This window comes from Volvox carteri (genome assembly GCF_000143455.1).
Source record: "Volvox carteri f. nagariensis unplaced genomic scaffold VOLCAscaffold_27, whole genome shotgun sequence".
In the NCBI taxonomy this organism is placed as follows: domain Eukaryota; kingdom Viridiplantae; phylum Chlorophyta; class Chlorophyceae; order Chlamydomonadales; family Volvocaceae; genus Volvox; species Volvox carteri.
Window position 1 is genome coordinate 1508336 of NW_003307570.1, and position 16520 is coordinate 1524855.

A 16520-nucleotide genomic window follows, 5' to 3' on the forward strand; every position below is an offset into this window, starting at 1 on the left:
TGGGCCTCGGCGCATCGGTCTCCGTGGCTACCTGTATCCAGCAGAGCCCGCGGCACATTCATCATCATCAGCAGCAGCACCACCAACAGGACGTGAGAGCTAGCTTGGCGGAGCCATCCGTAGCTGTGGACAATGCAAGCAGCGTCTTTGTGGTACCGCAATTGGCGCCTGAACTGTCGTCTTACGGCACCGAGAAGGCCGATCTGGGCTGGCCGGCGCCTTCTGAAGCGACGGCTGCGCTGCTGCCGTCGTCTTTGTCATCGTGGTCTGACGCCGCGGCTCAGGCGTCCGCAGTAGCAGCAGCAGCAGCAGCAGGAGCGGCGGCGCCACTGCCGCTGCCGGACCTGCATCAAGTGCTGCCGCAGCTACTGCCGGACGCGGCGCAGCTGGGTCCCTGGTCAGTGCAGGGACCCACGGGTCGTTTGGACGCGTTCCACAATAAGGAACTCCAGCATCAGCAAATATTCGTACACCGGGAACAGCAACAGCAGCAGCTGCCGCACATCCAGCACCAACAGCGTCCGCTGGGTGACGTGGCTTTGGGCCCAGACATGAACCAGCGGTCGTTCATGATGCCGACGGCGACGGCGCCGGTGCCCCTGCCGCCATCTCACGAGTCAGGCTCGTTGGCGTCAGGGCCAGGTGTTGCTGCTGCTACGGCTGCAGCGGCGGCGCCGTTTCTCGCCGCCACGGCATCAGCCAGAGATGACGGCCGGATAGCTGCGACGCCGGAGGCGACGACTGCGGCACCATCTCGTGTGCTGACGTCACCACAGTTTGATCCGCCGCCCGTGGGCGCCAGTGTGGGCGGAACCATCACGGTAGAGTGTGCTTGGACGCCCTGCGTACCGATCTCGCCCGCCAACGCGCCGCCGACGGAGCTGGAGCTGGGCCTTACATCGGCAGTAGCCCAGACGCTGCGTCTGCTGCTAGTGCAGCAAGGCGTTCTTCTGGCTGATTTCATGTGCGTCCTTGGAGAGGGCCCGCAAGTGCTGCTACTGCCAGTGCCGCCACAGCCGCGGCCGTCGGTGCTTCAGGTAGTCTTCGCGCCTGCTGCCGGCGCCGCGACTGCTAATAGCCCACTGCTATACGACATCGCCACGCTGCTGTCCGTGCCGAGTGAGGTGGCAGCGGAGCTGGCGCAGCTCAGCCAGGTGATGCGGATGGAGTACGGCAGAACGGCGGCTTCGGTGGCGTACAGCAACGGTGCCGCGTGGCGGGATCACTACGCGCCACTGATCTCCGACCTGGCGTACCTGATGGAGAGAGCGGAGCTGGCGGCAACGGTGCGCGACGGCGGTGGCGGCGGCGCTGCCGCCGCCGTTGTGGCCGCTGGAGACGTGGCGGCGCTGGCAGCGGCCGCCGCCGCCGACGGCCCGACTGCCGTACTGCGCGTAGCACAACAGTTGGTCCAGTATTTCGAGGCCAACAGCATGCCGGCGTCAGTGCAGTTTGTGGTCCGTACGGCACACGACGCGTTGCAGCTGCATGTGCTGCTAGGGGCACGGGAACAGGCCGCTGGTGACGTTGGCGCGAGTACCACGGCCAATATGCCGGTAATAACAGCACCACCCGCCACGACGACGTCAGCGCCGCTGGCAAGCGACGGCGACTCTCGTAAAGGCGCCGATGGCGGAGGTTGCACCAGCTGGCCTCCGGAGCACCACGTGCTGGGCTGCCGCGATGGTGGCAATGGCGCGCAGCTGGCAGGGGAGGCGACGGCGGCGCCGGTGCTGGACTCGAGTGCCGTCACGCCCGTCACTGCCGCCACCGCTACGTCGCCATTCGCCAGCCTGAGCAGCCTCCAGGACAGTGACGCGGAGAGCGAGGACTGGGAGGACTGCATATCCACAGTGGCGGAGGAAGATGAGCGTGGCGGCGGCAACGGCAGTAGACAGGCGCAACCGGTGTCGGCGCCGGCACCGGCTCTCTACAGCCCCTTCGCAGCGGCCATGGCGCCCTGGCCATCCGGCAGCGAGTACGGCGACGACTCGGAGTCGTCGCCGCCACCGCGCAGCTCACCTGGCCGGCCAGCCGCCGGGACGGAGCCCGCGCAGATGCCGGGGGTTTCCGTGGGCGACGCGGTGGCCGGCTGCCTGCCACGTCTGCCGATCAACCTGGCTGACATACAGCACAGCCCCTTCGCTGCCGCCACGGCGCCATGGCCCGAGAGTGAGGATGAGGAGGACGACGCTGAAGCGGACAAGCGTGGCGACGGCGCGGATGTCGGCGGGGGCCCAGACGGGGAGGAGTGCGAGCCATGTCGGAAGGTAACGGGAAGCCACCAAGGCGCAGTAGCTGCGGCGGCTGAGGTGGCGCCAGCACTGAAGGCCACACCGCAGCTGCCGTCGCCGTTCGCAGCGGCCATGTTGCCATGGGGCTTCGATGACGAGGAGCCGTGCGAGTCGGCGGCGGCGGGCAGGAGAAAGGAGGAGCCACTACCGGCGGCGCCGTCATTTCAGCCGAACCTGCATCAGCAACAGCGACAGGAGGTAACGGCGGCAAGGGTTTCGTCGGCGCGGCGGCCGGCGCCGCATCTGTCGCCGGCTCGCGGGAATGCCGCGGCGGCCGGTGAACGGGACAGCGGCAGCGGCGGCGATGGCGATGCGTCGTCGGACGCCGGGCGGCTGCTAAAGCTACCTGTGGGTTTCTACACGCCCTTTGCGGCTGCAATGGCGCCATGGCCAGAGAGCGATGACGACGGTGATGAGACGGTGGCGAGGAAGTTTGAACCTGTCGGATTGGACGTTACCGGCGGCGGGCGCCAAGCTGCAGCGGCAGCGGCAGCGGCGGCGGCGGCGGCGGCGGCGGCAAGGTCCAGCGGCGGTGACAACGTAAGAGGGTCAGAGAGTCCAGCGAGGCAGCGGCGGATGCGAACGGCCGCGGCCGCCGGCCATGGGTACGGCGATACGGCATACAGGGAAGTGCCAAGTCCCTTCTTGACTGCCGCGGCGGCCGTGGCGGATCTCCGCCCTTCTGGCGGCGTTGACCAACAAGACGAGCATTCCAACGTCGAGAAGGGCGCGGCGGAAGTGACGGAGGGCGCCGCAGCGGACGAGTCTATGGGCGGCGCGGACCGGACAGGGGGCACCGCGGTTGCGGCAGCAGGGCCAGTAGTAAGGTACGGTGGACAGGGCCCTGTCGCAGTGCGAGAGCAGAGCGGAAGCGGAAGCGATGGCAGCACTGGCGGATGGGGATATTCGGCACGTTATCGGAGCGCCTCGCGCGCGACTCCCCTTGAATTGACAAGTCGCCCGGGCGGCGGCGGCGGCGGCGGCGGTGCCGACGCCGCAGAGGGGGCGTCTTGCTGCAGCGGCCTTGTGTCCACCGCCATGATGTACGGCGCCGCTGCGACGACCTCGTACGATACTGACTCCGCACCGTTCAGCGGCCGTACGATAGGGGAGGTGCCTTCGCATCTGCTAGAGCCGCAGGCGCTCTCCCCCCCTTCAACGGAACAAAGCCGGGGGCAAACGATAACCCTTCCACCTTCGTGGGAGGCTGCATCTCCCAGGGAGGGGTCAAGTCGGGCTGCTGACGCTGTCTGGGAGAAGGTGGAGGATGCCGTTAAAGGTGCGTGCCTGGTCACGACACCGCCGACGCAGCGAGAGGAGGGAAGGGCGCCACTTTTTTGTTGACTATTAGCTTAATGGCGGTTGGTGTGTGGGGCCAGGGGCGCTTCGTGAGATGCAGCCTCCCACTGTTTGATTTGATAACCTTTGTGTGGTTTGGGGGGCCCCAGTAAGCCGACTTTCATTGCCGGGCGGCCGTGCACCTTGCACAGCCTCTTCGGCCGCCCGCCCGTCATTCCCGCCCTCAGTCCCGCCTTTTCACAGAGGTGATGCGCTGCTGCTTCGCTGTTGTTTCCGCATCCACAAAAAGCATATCTCCGCCTCTGCTGCTAACGTCGGCAGAGCTTCGCTAAATTGGTGCTGGTGCCGCTGCTGGCGCTGGTGCTGGTGCTGCAGGTGATGAAGCTTCCGCCACGGCGGCCAGCCATTCCTGCCGCCGCAGCAGCAGGGGCAGCGAGGACGCCGCAAGCTGCGATTCCTCCTCCCAGGCCGCCGATGCTGCAGCTGTAACGGTGGCTCGCCGCCTTGGCGACGGCGGCCTCAGCCACAGTCACACGCGCGCCTTGATGTCTGGCCAGAGGATCCTGCAAGCGATGCGAGATTGCTGCTTCGGCTACTCCCGTATGCGGCCCACTGCGTCAGCTACAGCTACAGCGACGCCGGCAGGATCACTTGCAGACTTGATCACGACGGGGAATGAGGAGGGCAAGGAGAAGAAGGAGAAGTCGTATTCGAACGAAGGAGCGGGCCTGTTGGGCTGTGGCGATGGGGGCGCTGGCGCCGGCGCCGTTGGTTACTGTCACGGAGCTCCAACAATATCGTCACTACGGGCAGCCGGCGGGGGAGGCCATGCTGCTGCCTCTGGCGGCGGCGGCGGCGGCCGCCGGCGGCGGCGCAGCCCGGAGACTATGTACGGCTTGTATTACGCACGGCAGGCGCTTGCGCTGGACGGCTACACGCTGGCGTACATTTGCGCCAAGACGGTGGTGTGCTTGGTGATCCCGTATATCGCGTCAGGGAGCATCGACAGACACGAGCTCCTGGTAGGCGAGGTTCTCAAATTCGGTTATGGCATTTCTGTTAGGAAGCGGATTGATAAATCCCTATATTTTGTCGCTTTCGTGTAGCGTTTTGTTTGGTGTCTTGTCTTCTCGTTTTGCGAGCTGGCAAGTCACTTGGCAGGAAGTGAGTTTATAAAATTTTTATGTAGTCGTTTGGGACCACCCGGTGGCGTTGTGCAGTTGTACCGCTTTCACTGCGATTGTGTTTGTTGCCTTATGTTTGCTGTCTGAGGCACCCGCGGCGGCTTGGTCCTGTTCGCCCTGCCTGTCCTGTACCTTGGTTCGGTTCTGTTCTTGTCTCGCAAGGCTTCCCTGCTTCTCTATCACTCTTATCAATCCTGTCTTGCTCGGCTGGTGACGCATCCCTGCGTCCTATTCTCTCACTCCCTTTTTCGACCTACCTATGGCCATATAAAACCCACTTTATTATACTTCAGTCCCCACTTCTTTTAAATTCTCACGTTTACTACTGCAGCGATAATAAAACAGCTGTCGCACCTTGCTTTACCTTCCACAGCTTGTCGGGCCGCACCTGCTGCTACGCATTCTCTCCTTTGCGCCCAAGGCCGTGGTGCTCGCCGCCGCCGCGGTGGATCGCTGTCGCGCCGCGGTGAAGGGCCGCAGCGTCTCCGCGCCGCGCCGCACCGGCCCCGGCCCCGGCGGCCCCGGCACAGCAGGCGCGTCTGCCATGGCAGGCGCGTCGTCAGGCCCATCTCACATCCTGACGGGACGCCAGCCCGCGCAACCCCTGCTGAACCCCCCGCTCGCCGACCCGCCCTGGGCGGTCGCATGGCGGGAGGCTTGGGTGCTGGGGTGTGGTTACCTGGAGATGCTGGTGCTGACGCTGCCGATGGCGCTGGGGCTGCTGCCGGTGCCGAACAGCTTGAAGATGCGGCTGCGTGGGCTGGGGCTGGAGGTGCTTATGGACGGAATACAGCGGAACGCCTTCGACCAGGTACGAGCGGTGTGTGGCTTAGCGGTGCTTAGCGCTGAGGGTATGTTCCTATGGATTGTACGTGCACACGCCGCGAGTATCGTGCGAGGAGGGCTTAGCTTTTTTTGGCGGCGTTGTTGAATTTTCAGGAATGGGTGCAGGTGGACTGGGATGGAACTTGGGAGCGTGTCGCCGCTTTTACGCATATGCATGTTTAACTCCTTCAGGAAGGGAGGTAGGAGGCCGCGAGCGCAAGGGGTGCTGGGTTGCATGGACGCAGGTGTGGGTATGTGTGGTAGGGGTGGGCTGACCTGAGCAGGTGTGCCGGGCAATTACATTGCTGGCCGGCATGTGTGGCGGAATGGCTGCGAGCGGGTACCTGAATAATCGGGCAGAATAATTAGTACCCTCCTTCCCCTCCCTGCACAGCGCCCGCCTGAATCCGTCCTTCCGTTTGTCCTCCGTCGCTGTCCTCAGGTTCGCACGCTGCGTCGGCTGCCGCAACACACGCTGCACTGCGTGCTGCTTTACGTGCTGCTCGCCCATCAGCTGCACATTTCCCATGCGCTGGCGCGCATTCTGCTCATCTGGCTGGCGGGTTTCGCGACATGCGTGGTGGTGGAGGTGCCTCGGCGGGTAGACTTTGCGGTGTTGCACTGTTCGGTGCCTTTTGAGGCCGGCGCCGCGCCGGTGGTGGCGGTCCCGCCAGAGCGGCGGCGGGTCGGGAGTGGCAGTGGCGGGGGAGAGGATCGTTGCCGACCCTAGGGGTGCGGGGACTATGCCCCGCACCCGCAGCCGGCGGCACACGTGGCTTCTTAAATGAGGAGGAAGACGAGGTTAAGCATTAAGAAAAAGCCGGGTGGTTCAGTGGGAAGAAATGTTATTGGATTTTGAGGAATAGAAATCCGCCACAGAACTGAGCGATAGGAGATTTAGACTTGCAAGCTGAAATCCTAGTGCAAAGCGTGCAGCGGGCTGAGCGACACATAGTAACGCGCGCGCGAAAGGGTATAGACCCGGCACGATGTTGCTGTTGTTGTTGGAAGTTCGGTTTTGAAGCGAAAGGTGACGGAAGTTCGATAGGTGCGTACGGCTGCTTTGTGCGGGCTTGTGAGGCTTGTAGGGTTGTCTTCTTATTGGACGGGCTGCTTACTTATTACCCTCTCCCCCCCCAAGCTTTTGAAAGTTGAAGTGAGTTCCTGTTTGAATTCAGCTAAATTCAAAACGTTTTTCCTTGAATTGGTGCATTAAAATTTGGTTGGCTCAGAGGCGCTGTAGCAGAAAGGTTTTGGCAGCAGTGTAGAGGTGGGCGTAGTGATGCCGCATGATAACGCATTGCCTTGCTGAGTACGACATTACTTTTTGCATTCTTCGTGTAGCGAGCTATAGGTAATGGTTTGCGGATGTTTCTTTGGGGTTTCTTTTGAAATCCCAAATGGCCGGTTAGGCACGTCAGTGAGCCCATTGCTGCCCACACGCGGGGCCTGCCTTTTAGTTGTATGCTGGATGTTAACTGCGCTGTAGATATTTGCACGGGGAAGTATGATGTACACTTGAGGTTGAGCACTTACAGCGAAATGACGTATCCGTGCTATGCACTCCTCTCCTCGTCACACGCACATTGCGTGCATATGCCACGCACCAGCAGGAATGGTGCCAGACTTGGCAATGTATTCCTTCGCAAGATTGCCAGGGCCAATGGGCGGGGAGGCCCGATATGAAAAAGCTAAAAATCAACGAGTTGTAGGCATCAAATTGAAAAGTCTTCATGTGACGCCTTAGTCAATAAAGCGCTCGCCTCTCGAGCTGCTGCCATCCCTCCTTTCGCGCCACCGCAATGCGATGCACCAATTCAGAATTTGAACACATGAATACGTTGTGGCTTCGACGTTCGTTGCAGAGTGGTTGGTGGTTACGCCGCGTAGTACCTTACAAAGTAGTAGCAGGTATCTTAAAATACGGCGTTTTGACTTGTTGGCATCGGTGGCCGTGTTTAGCGCGTCTTCTGCGCCCACTGCGAGGTTTTCTCCCCGTCCACCAGATGTCCGTTATTCTTTGTGCCATGGATTTGTGATGCCGATTGTGTTGCCTCATTGCATACGAGAGCATTTGTAGAGTCCAAGCACTCACTGGGAAGAGCGCGAGGAGGCGGCCTGTAATGAAATGACAGCCATGAAAATGACAGCCATGTGCCGACACAGGCAGTGGCCGCGCTCCCAGCGAACATTGTGCTATGCCGCCCCTGATCGAGCTACCATTCGTTGCATGACCGCTTCTAGCTCGGCGAAGCGCCGCTCCGCTTCCAGCAGTGCCGCAGTCTTGGTTTGCACCTCAATTACGAGTGCTTGCAAGCTCTGTGTCGATTGAAGTTGGGGTCAGGGATGCAGCGCACAACCCCAGGCCAACGAGGAGAAGATTGGCACGCATGGCAAAAAGAGTGTAGGGCAGGTTTATGTAAGTGGGGTTATAATGGTGGCTGTCCTTCAGTCTGTGATACTTTATTCATGATATCATGCAGAGAGTCAGTGGCTACAGACAACAGAATTGAGAACAGTACGGCAAGGAAACCAAAACAAATCCTCGTACCTTCTTGTACTCCACGTCTGCCTGCAGCAGACTGTCCCGCAATTGTGCCATCGTCCGGTCACGATTGCTCAGCGCCTCCTCCAGCCCGCGTAGTCGCTCCTCGTAGACCGCACTGCACAGCCGCGCGCGGAGAGGAGGGGGCACATGATAAGAGACAAGGGGTTTCCTCAAAATGCATGCGGACCCCGGCGATACTGCGATACGCTATGTTCGAGTCATATTACCTAAGGCTCTTATTCTGGACTAGCATACACACGGTATATGGGTATATGCATATATATGTAAAATTATTCCAATCGAAACCCCTCGTTAAATGCCGGCCTCGCACCAGGTATACCGGCACACGGGAGGCCACGGAGTACCAATTTCATCGAATCACACACAGACCATGCGAAATCCACGTGTCCCTTGGTCCCTCTGCGCCTGGATTTGCATGCGCCGACCGTGCATTTGCAGCATTCCAGATGCTCTTGGCACCAGCATTCTCTTGGCAACACTCTTAGCTCTCTCTTCCTGCGCTACGGCCCAAGATCCGAGGCCAAGGCCAAGGTCTCTTGGTGCCAATGCCGCAGTAACTTACCGAATGGAGTCGGCACTAGCGCCCGCCTGTAGCGACGCCACCAGCCGCTCTGAGGCCCTGAGAGCGGTCTCCAGCTCCAGCACCCGTGCATCAGCGCTGTCCCGGGCACGCGTTATCCGTTCGACCGTGGCCTGCATGTCGAGACGCGGTGGCTTAATGACATGGAAAGCCAGGAAACAGCTAACTCTAATCGCACTTCTAACCCACGGTTTATTCGCGCAGACGAAGGATCGGGGCTATGTCTAACCACAAGGCAGGAAGTGGGGCTCCGGTGCCGTGCACAGGCAACGACCGTTTCTCCCCTGCCTGAGCGATCTCTCTTCTCGGTGCCGGAATCCCCGTGTCCGAAGCTAACCCCTAAGAAGCGCTGTGCAGGAAATGTCTCTGGACTGTGGTCAGTTGGGCGCGGCCTCGCTTCGGCCCATACAATGTGCGTTAAAAAATGGCGGTTGCACCGCTGTGCTGCCTTTTACCTGCAGGTCCTGCAGTTGGCGCTGTTCCTGGTTCCGCCTAGCTTCCAACGCCCGGGTAATGGACAGGGCCTCGCTTTCTTTGTCAGATTTGGCCTGCAAGCATGGACAACACAGACGGCTTTTGTGAAAAAGCGCCCCCTGGTGTTGCGGTAGTATGGCATAGGAGCCACAGCCGGGTCCATGGCCAAGGAGTCGTTACGTAGGGGGTTGATATAGCAGCACGCGGGGCAGCGACGTGGTGATATGCAGGAGAACCCACCTGTGCCGCACCTGCTTTGCGCTGGCCTCCGCCGCACGTGCCTGCATCTCAGCCTCCTGCTTCTGTCGCTCCGCGTCGCGCCAGCGGTGCGTCAGCTCCGCGACCTGGCATTCCGTGTCCCGCACTCGCCGCTCACTGGCCGCAAGCCGTGACTCGCAGTCCAGACCGCGCTTCTCGGCTTCCAACGCCCGGGCCTGGCCCCACAGCAGATAAGGCACACAAGAAGCCGCAGACCATCACTACGGTAGTCAGCGCACACTAATTTTAGCGCAATGCCCAAATGTCAAAACCGTTGGACTGGATGGCTGCGAGCCTGCAACTATGGTGCACGATTGCGGAAATGGCTGTAGTGCTGCAGTCCGGGAAGGAGACATCAGCACAAGCGTAACCTGACCCCAAAGCCACGTGGCTGCACAACAGCACAAGGCAACGGGGTCTCAGCACCGGCGCCGACGCAACGCGGCATCGCACAATACCTCGGTTGCCTTGAGCCGGGCCTCCAGCTCCATGCTGCGTGACTCCGCCTCTTTGGAATGCCGCTCCGCTTCCGCAACCCTTAGCTCCATGTCCCGCAACCGACGCTCCATGGAAGAAGAGTAGGACTCGGCCTGGCTCGCACGCCTGCGTGCACATCCAGGGAAGGACGGGAGGAAGTAGTTGGGCAAACGACATCGCACGGGGTGCAGCCCCGGAAATTCATCTCTTCCACGTGACTTGTTTTGCCCCTCCAAAAGCCCTGAACGAAATCCCGTGCGGCCTAAAACGAGGCTTGATTCGGGAACTAACAAATCATGGCAAATCTTGACGCCCACAGCCCTCGCCGGACTATGCAAGGGATGCGGATTACCTGCAGCGCGTGTGCTGCACTAGAGAGCTCTAGCCTATATGCCACACCCCTAAGACCCAACAGCAACGGCAGCAGCAGCAGCAGCAGCAGCAGGAGCTGCTGCTGCTGCTGCTGCTGCTGCTGCTGCACAACATGAGGACCACCTCGCGCGCGCACCTCTCGGCCTCTCCCATCTGCATCTCCGCCTCGCGAGCGGCACGCTCCGCCCTCTCCGCCCGCTGCTCTGCACGCTCGACCATCCGCCGGTAATCTGCCAGCTTGCGCTCGGCCTCGTCCAGTCGGCCCTCGAGGCTAGCCAGCTGCCTGGATAGCATGCAAGGGCAGATGTGCAGTCGCAGGTAAACCGATTCGAGTCCAGACGCGCTACAAGGAAAAATGTTCAGGACCGTTCCGCCGCCACACCCTAAGGTCCATCACGAGCCAGCCGCGTGGGCGGGCAGCCGCATTGACCACCTCTGTAGTCACATGGGTAAGACTACACTTGACATTAGGTGGCTATCGTTTGGCTAAGCGTCCCCAGCACAGCCTCAGAGGATCTCTTCTGGGTTGAGGCCCAACTGCGGGCGAGCTGGGGTCCTCCGTCTTCTCCGGTGCCCCCGTTAACTTCCAGCCAACTGTCCTTACCGTGCGGAATCCTCCACCCGCTTCTGTGCCTCTTGCTGCCGCGCTTTGGCCTGCTCCGCCTGCCGAAGCGCCTCTGCGAGCCGAGCCTCGGCCTCCCGGGTCTGCGCCTCTGCGTCCCCTATCCGCCTGCGAGAAGCAAAAGGGCCGCGGGACAGGAGGATGGTGCAAGATGCCCAATGAAATGGACTGCGTGGCTTGATGCAGGAAGCTCGTTACCTGCCCCCGGCGATGACTTGAGGCTTTGGATTGGACCAGCCTTGAAACGACGCACACACACACACACACACACACACACACACACACACAGGCAGAACGAGGATCATCGGCAGAGCGGCTTCCTAAGTTCCAACCAAACCTGCATGCCATGTCCTCTGCCTTACAATCCTAGAAATTCAATCCGCACCTGGGAACGGCCTCCGCCTCAGCCGCTCGCGCTGCGGCCTGCTGGGCCGCCGCCGCCGCCGCCGTCGCCGCTGCCGCCGTGGCTGCCGCCGCCGCCTGCTGCTGTGCCTCCAGTGCAGCGATCTTCTCGTAAGCCTCCTTCAGCTGAGCATTGAGCCGCGCCACCTCCGCTGCGGCCATCACCGCCGCCTGCTGCTGCGCCTCTAGCGCCACAACCTTCTCAAGACCCTCGCGCAGCTGATCCGCAGCATTCGCAACCGCCTCCTCTGCCGCGCCCGCCCTGCGCACAGCATCCATCGCGCGCTCCACGGCCTCCAGTCTTAGCGCCTCACGGTCCGCCACCTCCCGTCGCAACGTCGCGATCATCGTCTCTTTATCTGCCAACTGCTGCTTCAGTAATGTTATGTCTGCAGACAGGGACGCTATCTCCGCCGCGGCGCGCGCCGCCGCTTCCTCTGCTGTAGCCTCCGCCACGGCCGCATTCGCGGCGGCGGTGGCCATGGAGGCGGCGACGGCGGCGGCAGCGGCGGCGGAGGGCTCCGGCGCCGACGGTTCCGCTGACGGCGGCGGCGGCGCGTCCTTGAGCATGCGGTTCAATGCGGAGAGCTCCCGGTGGAGGTCCACAATTTTGGTTTGCCGGTCAGTCAGCGCGTTCTCTGACGCATGAAGTTGCGCCTGCAGCCGTAGACAGGACCATGGTTCGGGAAATCGATAGCGGCGCCTGTTCTTTGCGCTAAAGGATTAAGAACATGTTGGCACATGTGTGTGTACTGTGTGAACTGTGCGTAGTGTGGTGTACCTCCGTGTGTGCGTGTGTGTGTGTGTGTGTGTGCGTGTGGTACTGCGAAGATTTCTTACTGGGCTGTGTATGACTGGGCTGTCTCTCTCGCAAGGATGCAAAGCTAACATTTTTCAAAGGCACGGCGAAGTAGCAGCCGCACGCATGGGGTCGACAAGCTGGTTGGCAGAGGCTGAACTGATGGACCTGATGCAATCCCGCTCACTCAAGCACTCACGGCAACTACCTGTTCCCTGTACTCCGCGCTGCGTTACACGTGAACGCCTACATACCGCCACATCCTCCACTAGCTCCCGCTTCGGTGCACATCCACACCTGGAACAAACCCCCCGGAAACTCAGCCTATGGAGAAACGCCAACGGCAACCTTCGCCAACACCCATCCGCCTACAAGAAATCCCAATACACTTTTGCGAAACGCACGTTGGCCTTACCTTGAGCACCTTGACGGCCTCCTTGTATTTCTTGGCCTGGGCATCTCGGATCTGCAGCTTGGCTGTCACAGTGGTGAGCTGCTGGTTCAGGGCCTCGAGCTGTACCTTGAGAGCTGACAGGGAGGCCTCATGAAGCTGGGCCTGTCGCTCGAGCAACTCCCGCTGATGCTGCTGCTGCTGCTGTTGCATTTGCTGAGCCTGAGATGGGTGCGATGTCTCTTGCTTTTGTTGCAGCTGTTGCTGTTGCTGCTGCTGCAGCTGTGCGCGGGGGGGAGATGCAGGCACAGGTCCCTGTCCTGTCGCCGCCGTCTTGGCAGCTCCCTCCGGTGAAAGGTGGCGGCGGCGGTGAAAGGCATGTGTCTGGCGTTGACGGCGTAGCTCGTCCAGCTCTGCGCGAGCAACGGTGGCAGCAGCCGGGGTTAGGACGGCGTGGGCGTGACGCGGCGCATGGCTGCCTAGGCTATGTGAAGAATGAGAAGCTGCCTCCCAGCTGGGCCCTGTATTGGCCGTATTGGGTCCTGGGTCGGGGAGCCGAGGGAGCTGTATCCTTGTGTCCTTGTATGGCGCTCAACACACCACAGGGAGTGGCTGCTTAGGCCACTGCTACGTGACATCGTTAACATCAGCGTATCAGCCCAGCACGGCTGCAGCGACCCTTTGCAGCTCACCCGGGCTTAATCCCCAAGGAGGCAAGCACCGAGATCAAGTATGAGAAGGGAACAGGAATTAATTTCGCCAAATTGCGTGTGGAAGGCGGTAGGAAGTATGGCTGGCTGCAAGTGGCCCAGCAGCCCGCGATGCGGAAGGGCGTGTTGCAGTTGCCTTGGGACTAAACTGCTCGCGCTCTGCAGTTCCCAGCCGGCGTCCTATTCGTTGCTGCAACCCAAATAGCACCTGTTTGAAACCCGCCGATTTCGGTGCTCCGTGGCATTTGCCAGTAGCACACCGCAGGGCCAGCAGGAAAGGCCTCAGTACCGCCTGCAAACCCCCCCCCTCCACATACACACGACCGCAGCCTTTCAGGTAAACGAAATTAGAACGAAACAATTTAACCACCAGCAGCACCAACAACAACAACGCCCCCACGAGAACTGCCAAAGCCGAGGGTCTATCTTCACCTCCCCGCCCCTGACGCAGCTGCAGGCTGCGTCCGCTCCGGTACCTGCGTACATGCGTTCCAGGTCCGAGTCCTCCGCCGCCACGGCTCCCAGCACTGCCTGCTGCCTGCCGCCCTCGCCCCGTAGCAGCTCTTCGCTCAGCTGGGAGGGCCGGCTGTCCTCGGGCCAGGGCTCCAATACGGCCGTGTGCAGGGTGCTGAAACCTCGTGTGGCGTTCACCGACGACCCGGCCGGCTGGCGCATGAGCTCCTGCTGAAGCCGTTGCACCTGCGGAGAGCCGCAGGCCCGCAGAAAGTAAGTAGAGCGAGAGGAAAATCGGTGAAGGCGGCAAAATGCATCTTTAGCTGGCTAGCTCGCTGGCTGGCTGGCTGGCTGAGAGACCACTTTCAGGATGCAGACGGTAGGGCTCGAAGGTGCGTCTTGAGGGATCGGTTGCGGCTCGCGTTGGAGGCAGAATAATAGGGTGTCGGCGCTCCGACGATGCAGGGGGGAGCAGTAGGTTACGGAGCTGTTTTTGCCTGGCGACCGTTGGACCGTTGGGTGCAGGCCTAGTGTACTGACCCCACTGACCTGTTTGGGCCTCACCGGTACCTACCGGCCTAGAGATCCCTCCTTTGCAATGCACAGACATGGTGGTGAGGAGGGAAGCCGCGCACATGCACCGCGGCACGTGTACTACCGTATCTGCTGATTCTCCCCAAGCATGGATTACTATGGATCGAGTCCGCATCCGCATCCAGACGTGAGGACAGCCCAACATGCCATTTTTAAGACATGAGCACGGAAGAAGGCCATCACGGAAGGGTGTACATTTTTATTGTGTGTGTATTGTGCAGCCACATAGCGCTGCATAGCTCTGCCATGCGGCCATGTAGACCTCACAGTTCCCACCACCTCGCGAACATCGTGCCACCAAAGAAAGGCCCAAGGACAAGCGGCTACACGTCGGCTACGCGTCACGAGGAGCCCACCGCACCTGCAGCTTTGTCCGAGCGTGCTGGTCGTTGAGGCTTCGGACTTCCTGATCGCGCTGCGCCAGGTGCTCCTTAAGCCGCTGCACTTCCCCAGACAGGCTGCGAGCGAGCTCCTCGTGCAAGTCGCCGCGCTGCTGTGCAACCCGCAGCTCCTCTGTGCCACCGAGGGGACGCCGTGGGTGCGTTGAGCCGTGTGGATGCGTTGGTTTGCGGTACACCCCCGGGGGAACAAGTGGCGTTAGCTTTACACACGAACCACTGCCTGTTCTGGTGCTGCTGATGGCATATTGCGGCCGTGCAGAGACGTGTGCGGGAATGTAGTTCGTCCCCTTTAGAGGAACCAAAGGGGAAGAAGTCTTCCCCTTCGTCTTCCCTTTGGGGAACCCCCAAAAATGGAATTAAACAAGATATTAAAACCATGAACGTTGTTCGGGAAAAACCCCTGCAAACGATAAGCTGTTAAGGACCACCGTTGTATACACCGTTGTATAACCACTCATCTAGGTTCCCGCGACGGGCATTAAACCTCGGTGCGTCCCCTCTTGCAGGTTCCCCTATGAAGCACCCGTACGACGCACCGTGGAAAGCCGCAGTCAGCTGCATTCGCAGCTGCTCCACACGCATGTCATCATGGGACCGGTGTTGCAGCTGCTCACCGGCAGTCTCCAGCTGGCGCTTCTGGCCTGCTATGGTGGATTTCAGGCTGCTGATCTTAGCCCTTGCATCACCCAGAACCTTCTCAAGTGCGGCTACCTGCCGACAGTTTGTTTGGGAGGGACCTGACGAAATTCAATGGTCCTAAGACCCCTGCGGTGCGGCGCTAAGGACCTTTCCCAGGCATAAATGCGTGCGTGTGGTGGCAGAGCTGTACCTGGCAGCATGCGGTATCCCCCATGCTGCAAATCAGCGTAACCATGCAATACGCGCATGCTTGCCGTGCGCAAGGTTGGGTGGGGGTTGTGGGTTGCAAAAGAACAGCCGTAACGAGCCAGCGGTTCGACATAGCTGTGAGTCATATTGATTCCTCAAAGTCCGTCGTACCTGAGCTGTCCTCTCCTGCAGCAGGAGGTCAGTCTCGGCGGCGTGGGTTGAGGCTTCAAGCATTCGATCAATTGCCTGCTGCTTTAACACCAAAACCTCCTCCAGCTGCAGGATAGCTCTATCTTTGGCAGCCATTGCAACTTCCCAGTTGTCGCGAGCTTCATCGGTTCGCGCCTGCGTGAAAGCATTACCCGTTGACCAGGGCGTTGGGTAGACTGACAGCTGGGCAGTTGGCCACACCCACAACTAGCTGCATATATTTCTCCCGAAGCTCAATTAGCTCCAGGTCCTTTTCATTTAGTGCTGAACGCAGCAAAAGGAACTCGGCGTCCGCAGCTGCCATTCTTCCCCGAAATGACGCCAAGCAAGATCTAGCACGGCCAATCCTTTATAGACGAAACCTAATCGTCTGCTATTGGTACAGAGTGCTGTGGGTTAAAGCTTGATGACTTTCTCCAAGGCATGGTTCGAGCATTTGAGCTCCGAGATATAGTACTCATGAACATATTCATAAGATCAAGCAAGTTTCTACACGACATCCTTGGTATCACTTCGGATATTGCGGTGGACACCGGACAATCACCCACGCAGAGTTATTTCCCGTAGTCAGGTGGGTCGTTGATAACTAACAAACTTGTCACCTTGCTACCTTCCTGAATTACTTTGTCCAAAGAAAGAAACCAGGATAACCATGTTCTTAATGCCCAAATATGAACCTTGAAAAGCTGTGCAGCAACGACAGAACCCAGAAGCCTAACCGCCAAGACTTCTGTCGGGAAAATGCAGTTACAACGCCGCATACATACATTCCTGTGGG

At 60.3% G+C, this 16520-nt stretch overlaps 2 protein-coding genes across 2 annotated transcripts; one reads left to right on the forward strand and one right to left on the reverse strand.

The window, feature by feature from the left end:
- Nucleotides 1-5150: 5150 nt before the first annotated feature.
- VOLCADRAFT_118053 (uncharacterized protein) lies at nucleotides 5151-6332 on the forward strand (the record flags this gene model as incomplete). The annotated part of the gene is made up of 3 exons (XM_002952013.1): nucleotides 5151-5243; nucleotides 5433-5588; nucleotides 6045-6332. Coding segments are annotated over 3 exons (537 nt in total), but the record flags the coding sequence as incomplete, so codon positions are not given.
- Nucleotides 6333-7122: 790 nt separating this feature from the next.
- On the reverse strand, nucleotides 7123-16046 carry VOLCADRAFT_105370 (uncharacterized protein; the record flags this gene model as incomplete). The annotated part of the gene is made up of 15 exons (XM_002952100.1): nucleotides 7123-7921; nucleotides 8154-8265; nucleotides 8734-8864; nucleotides 9207-9299; nucleotides 9477-9659; nucleotides 9942-10086; nucleotides 10469-10615; nucleotides 10937-11062; nucleotides 11340-12013; nucleotides 12571-12768; nucleotides 13689-13955; nucleotides 14665-14816; nucleotides 15241-15415; nucleotides 15704-15877; nucleotides 15924-16046. 15 exons carry the CDS (start codon nucleotides 16044-16046, stop codon nucleotides 7799-7801), a joined length of 2823 nt encoding a protein of 940 aa, XP_002952146.1. The 3' UTR covers nucleotides 7123-7798.
- Nucleotides 16047-16520: the final 474 nt, after the last annotated feature.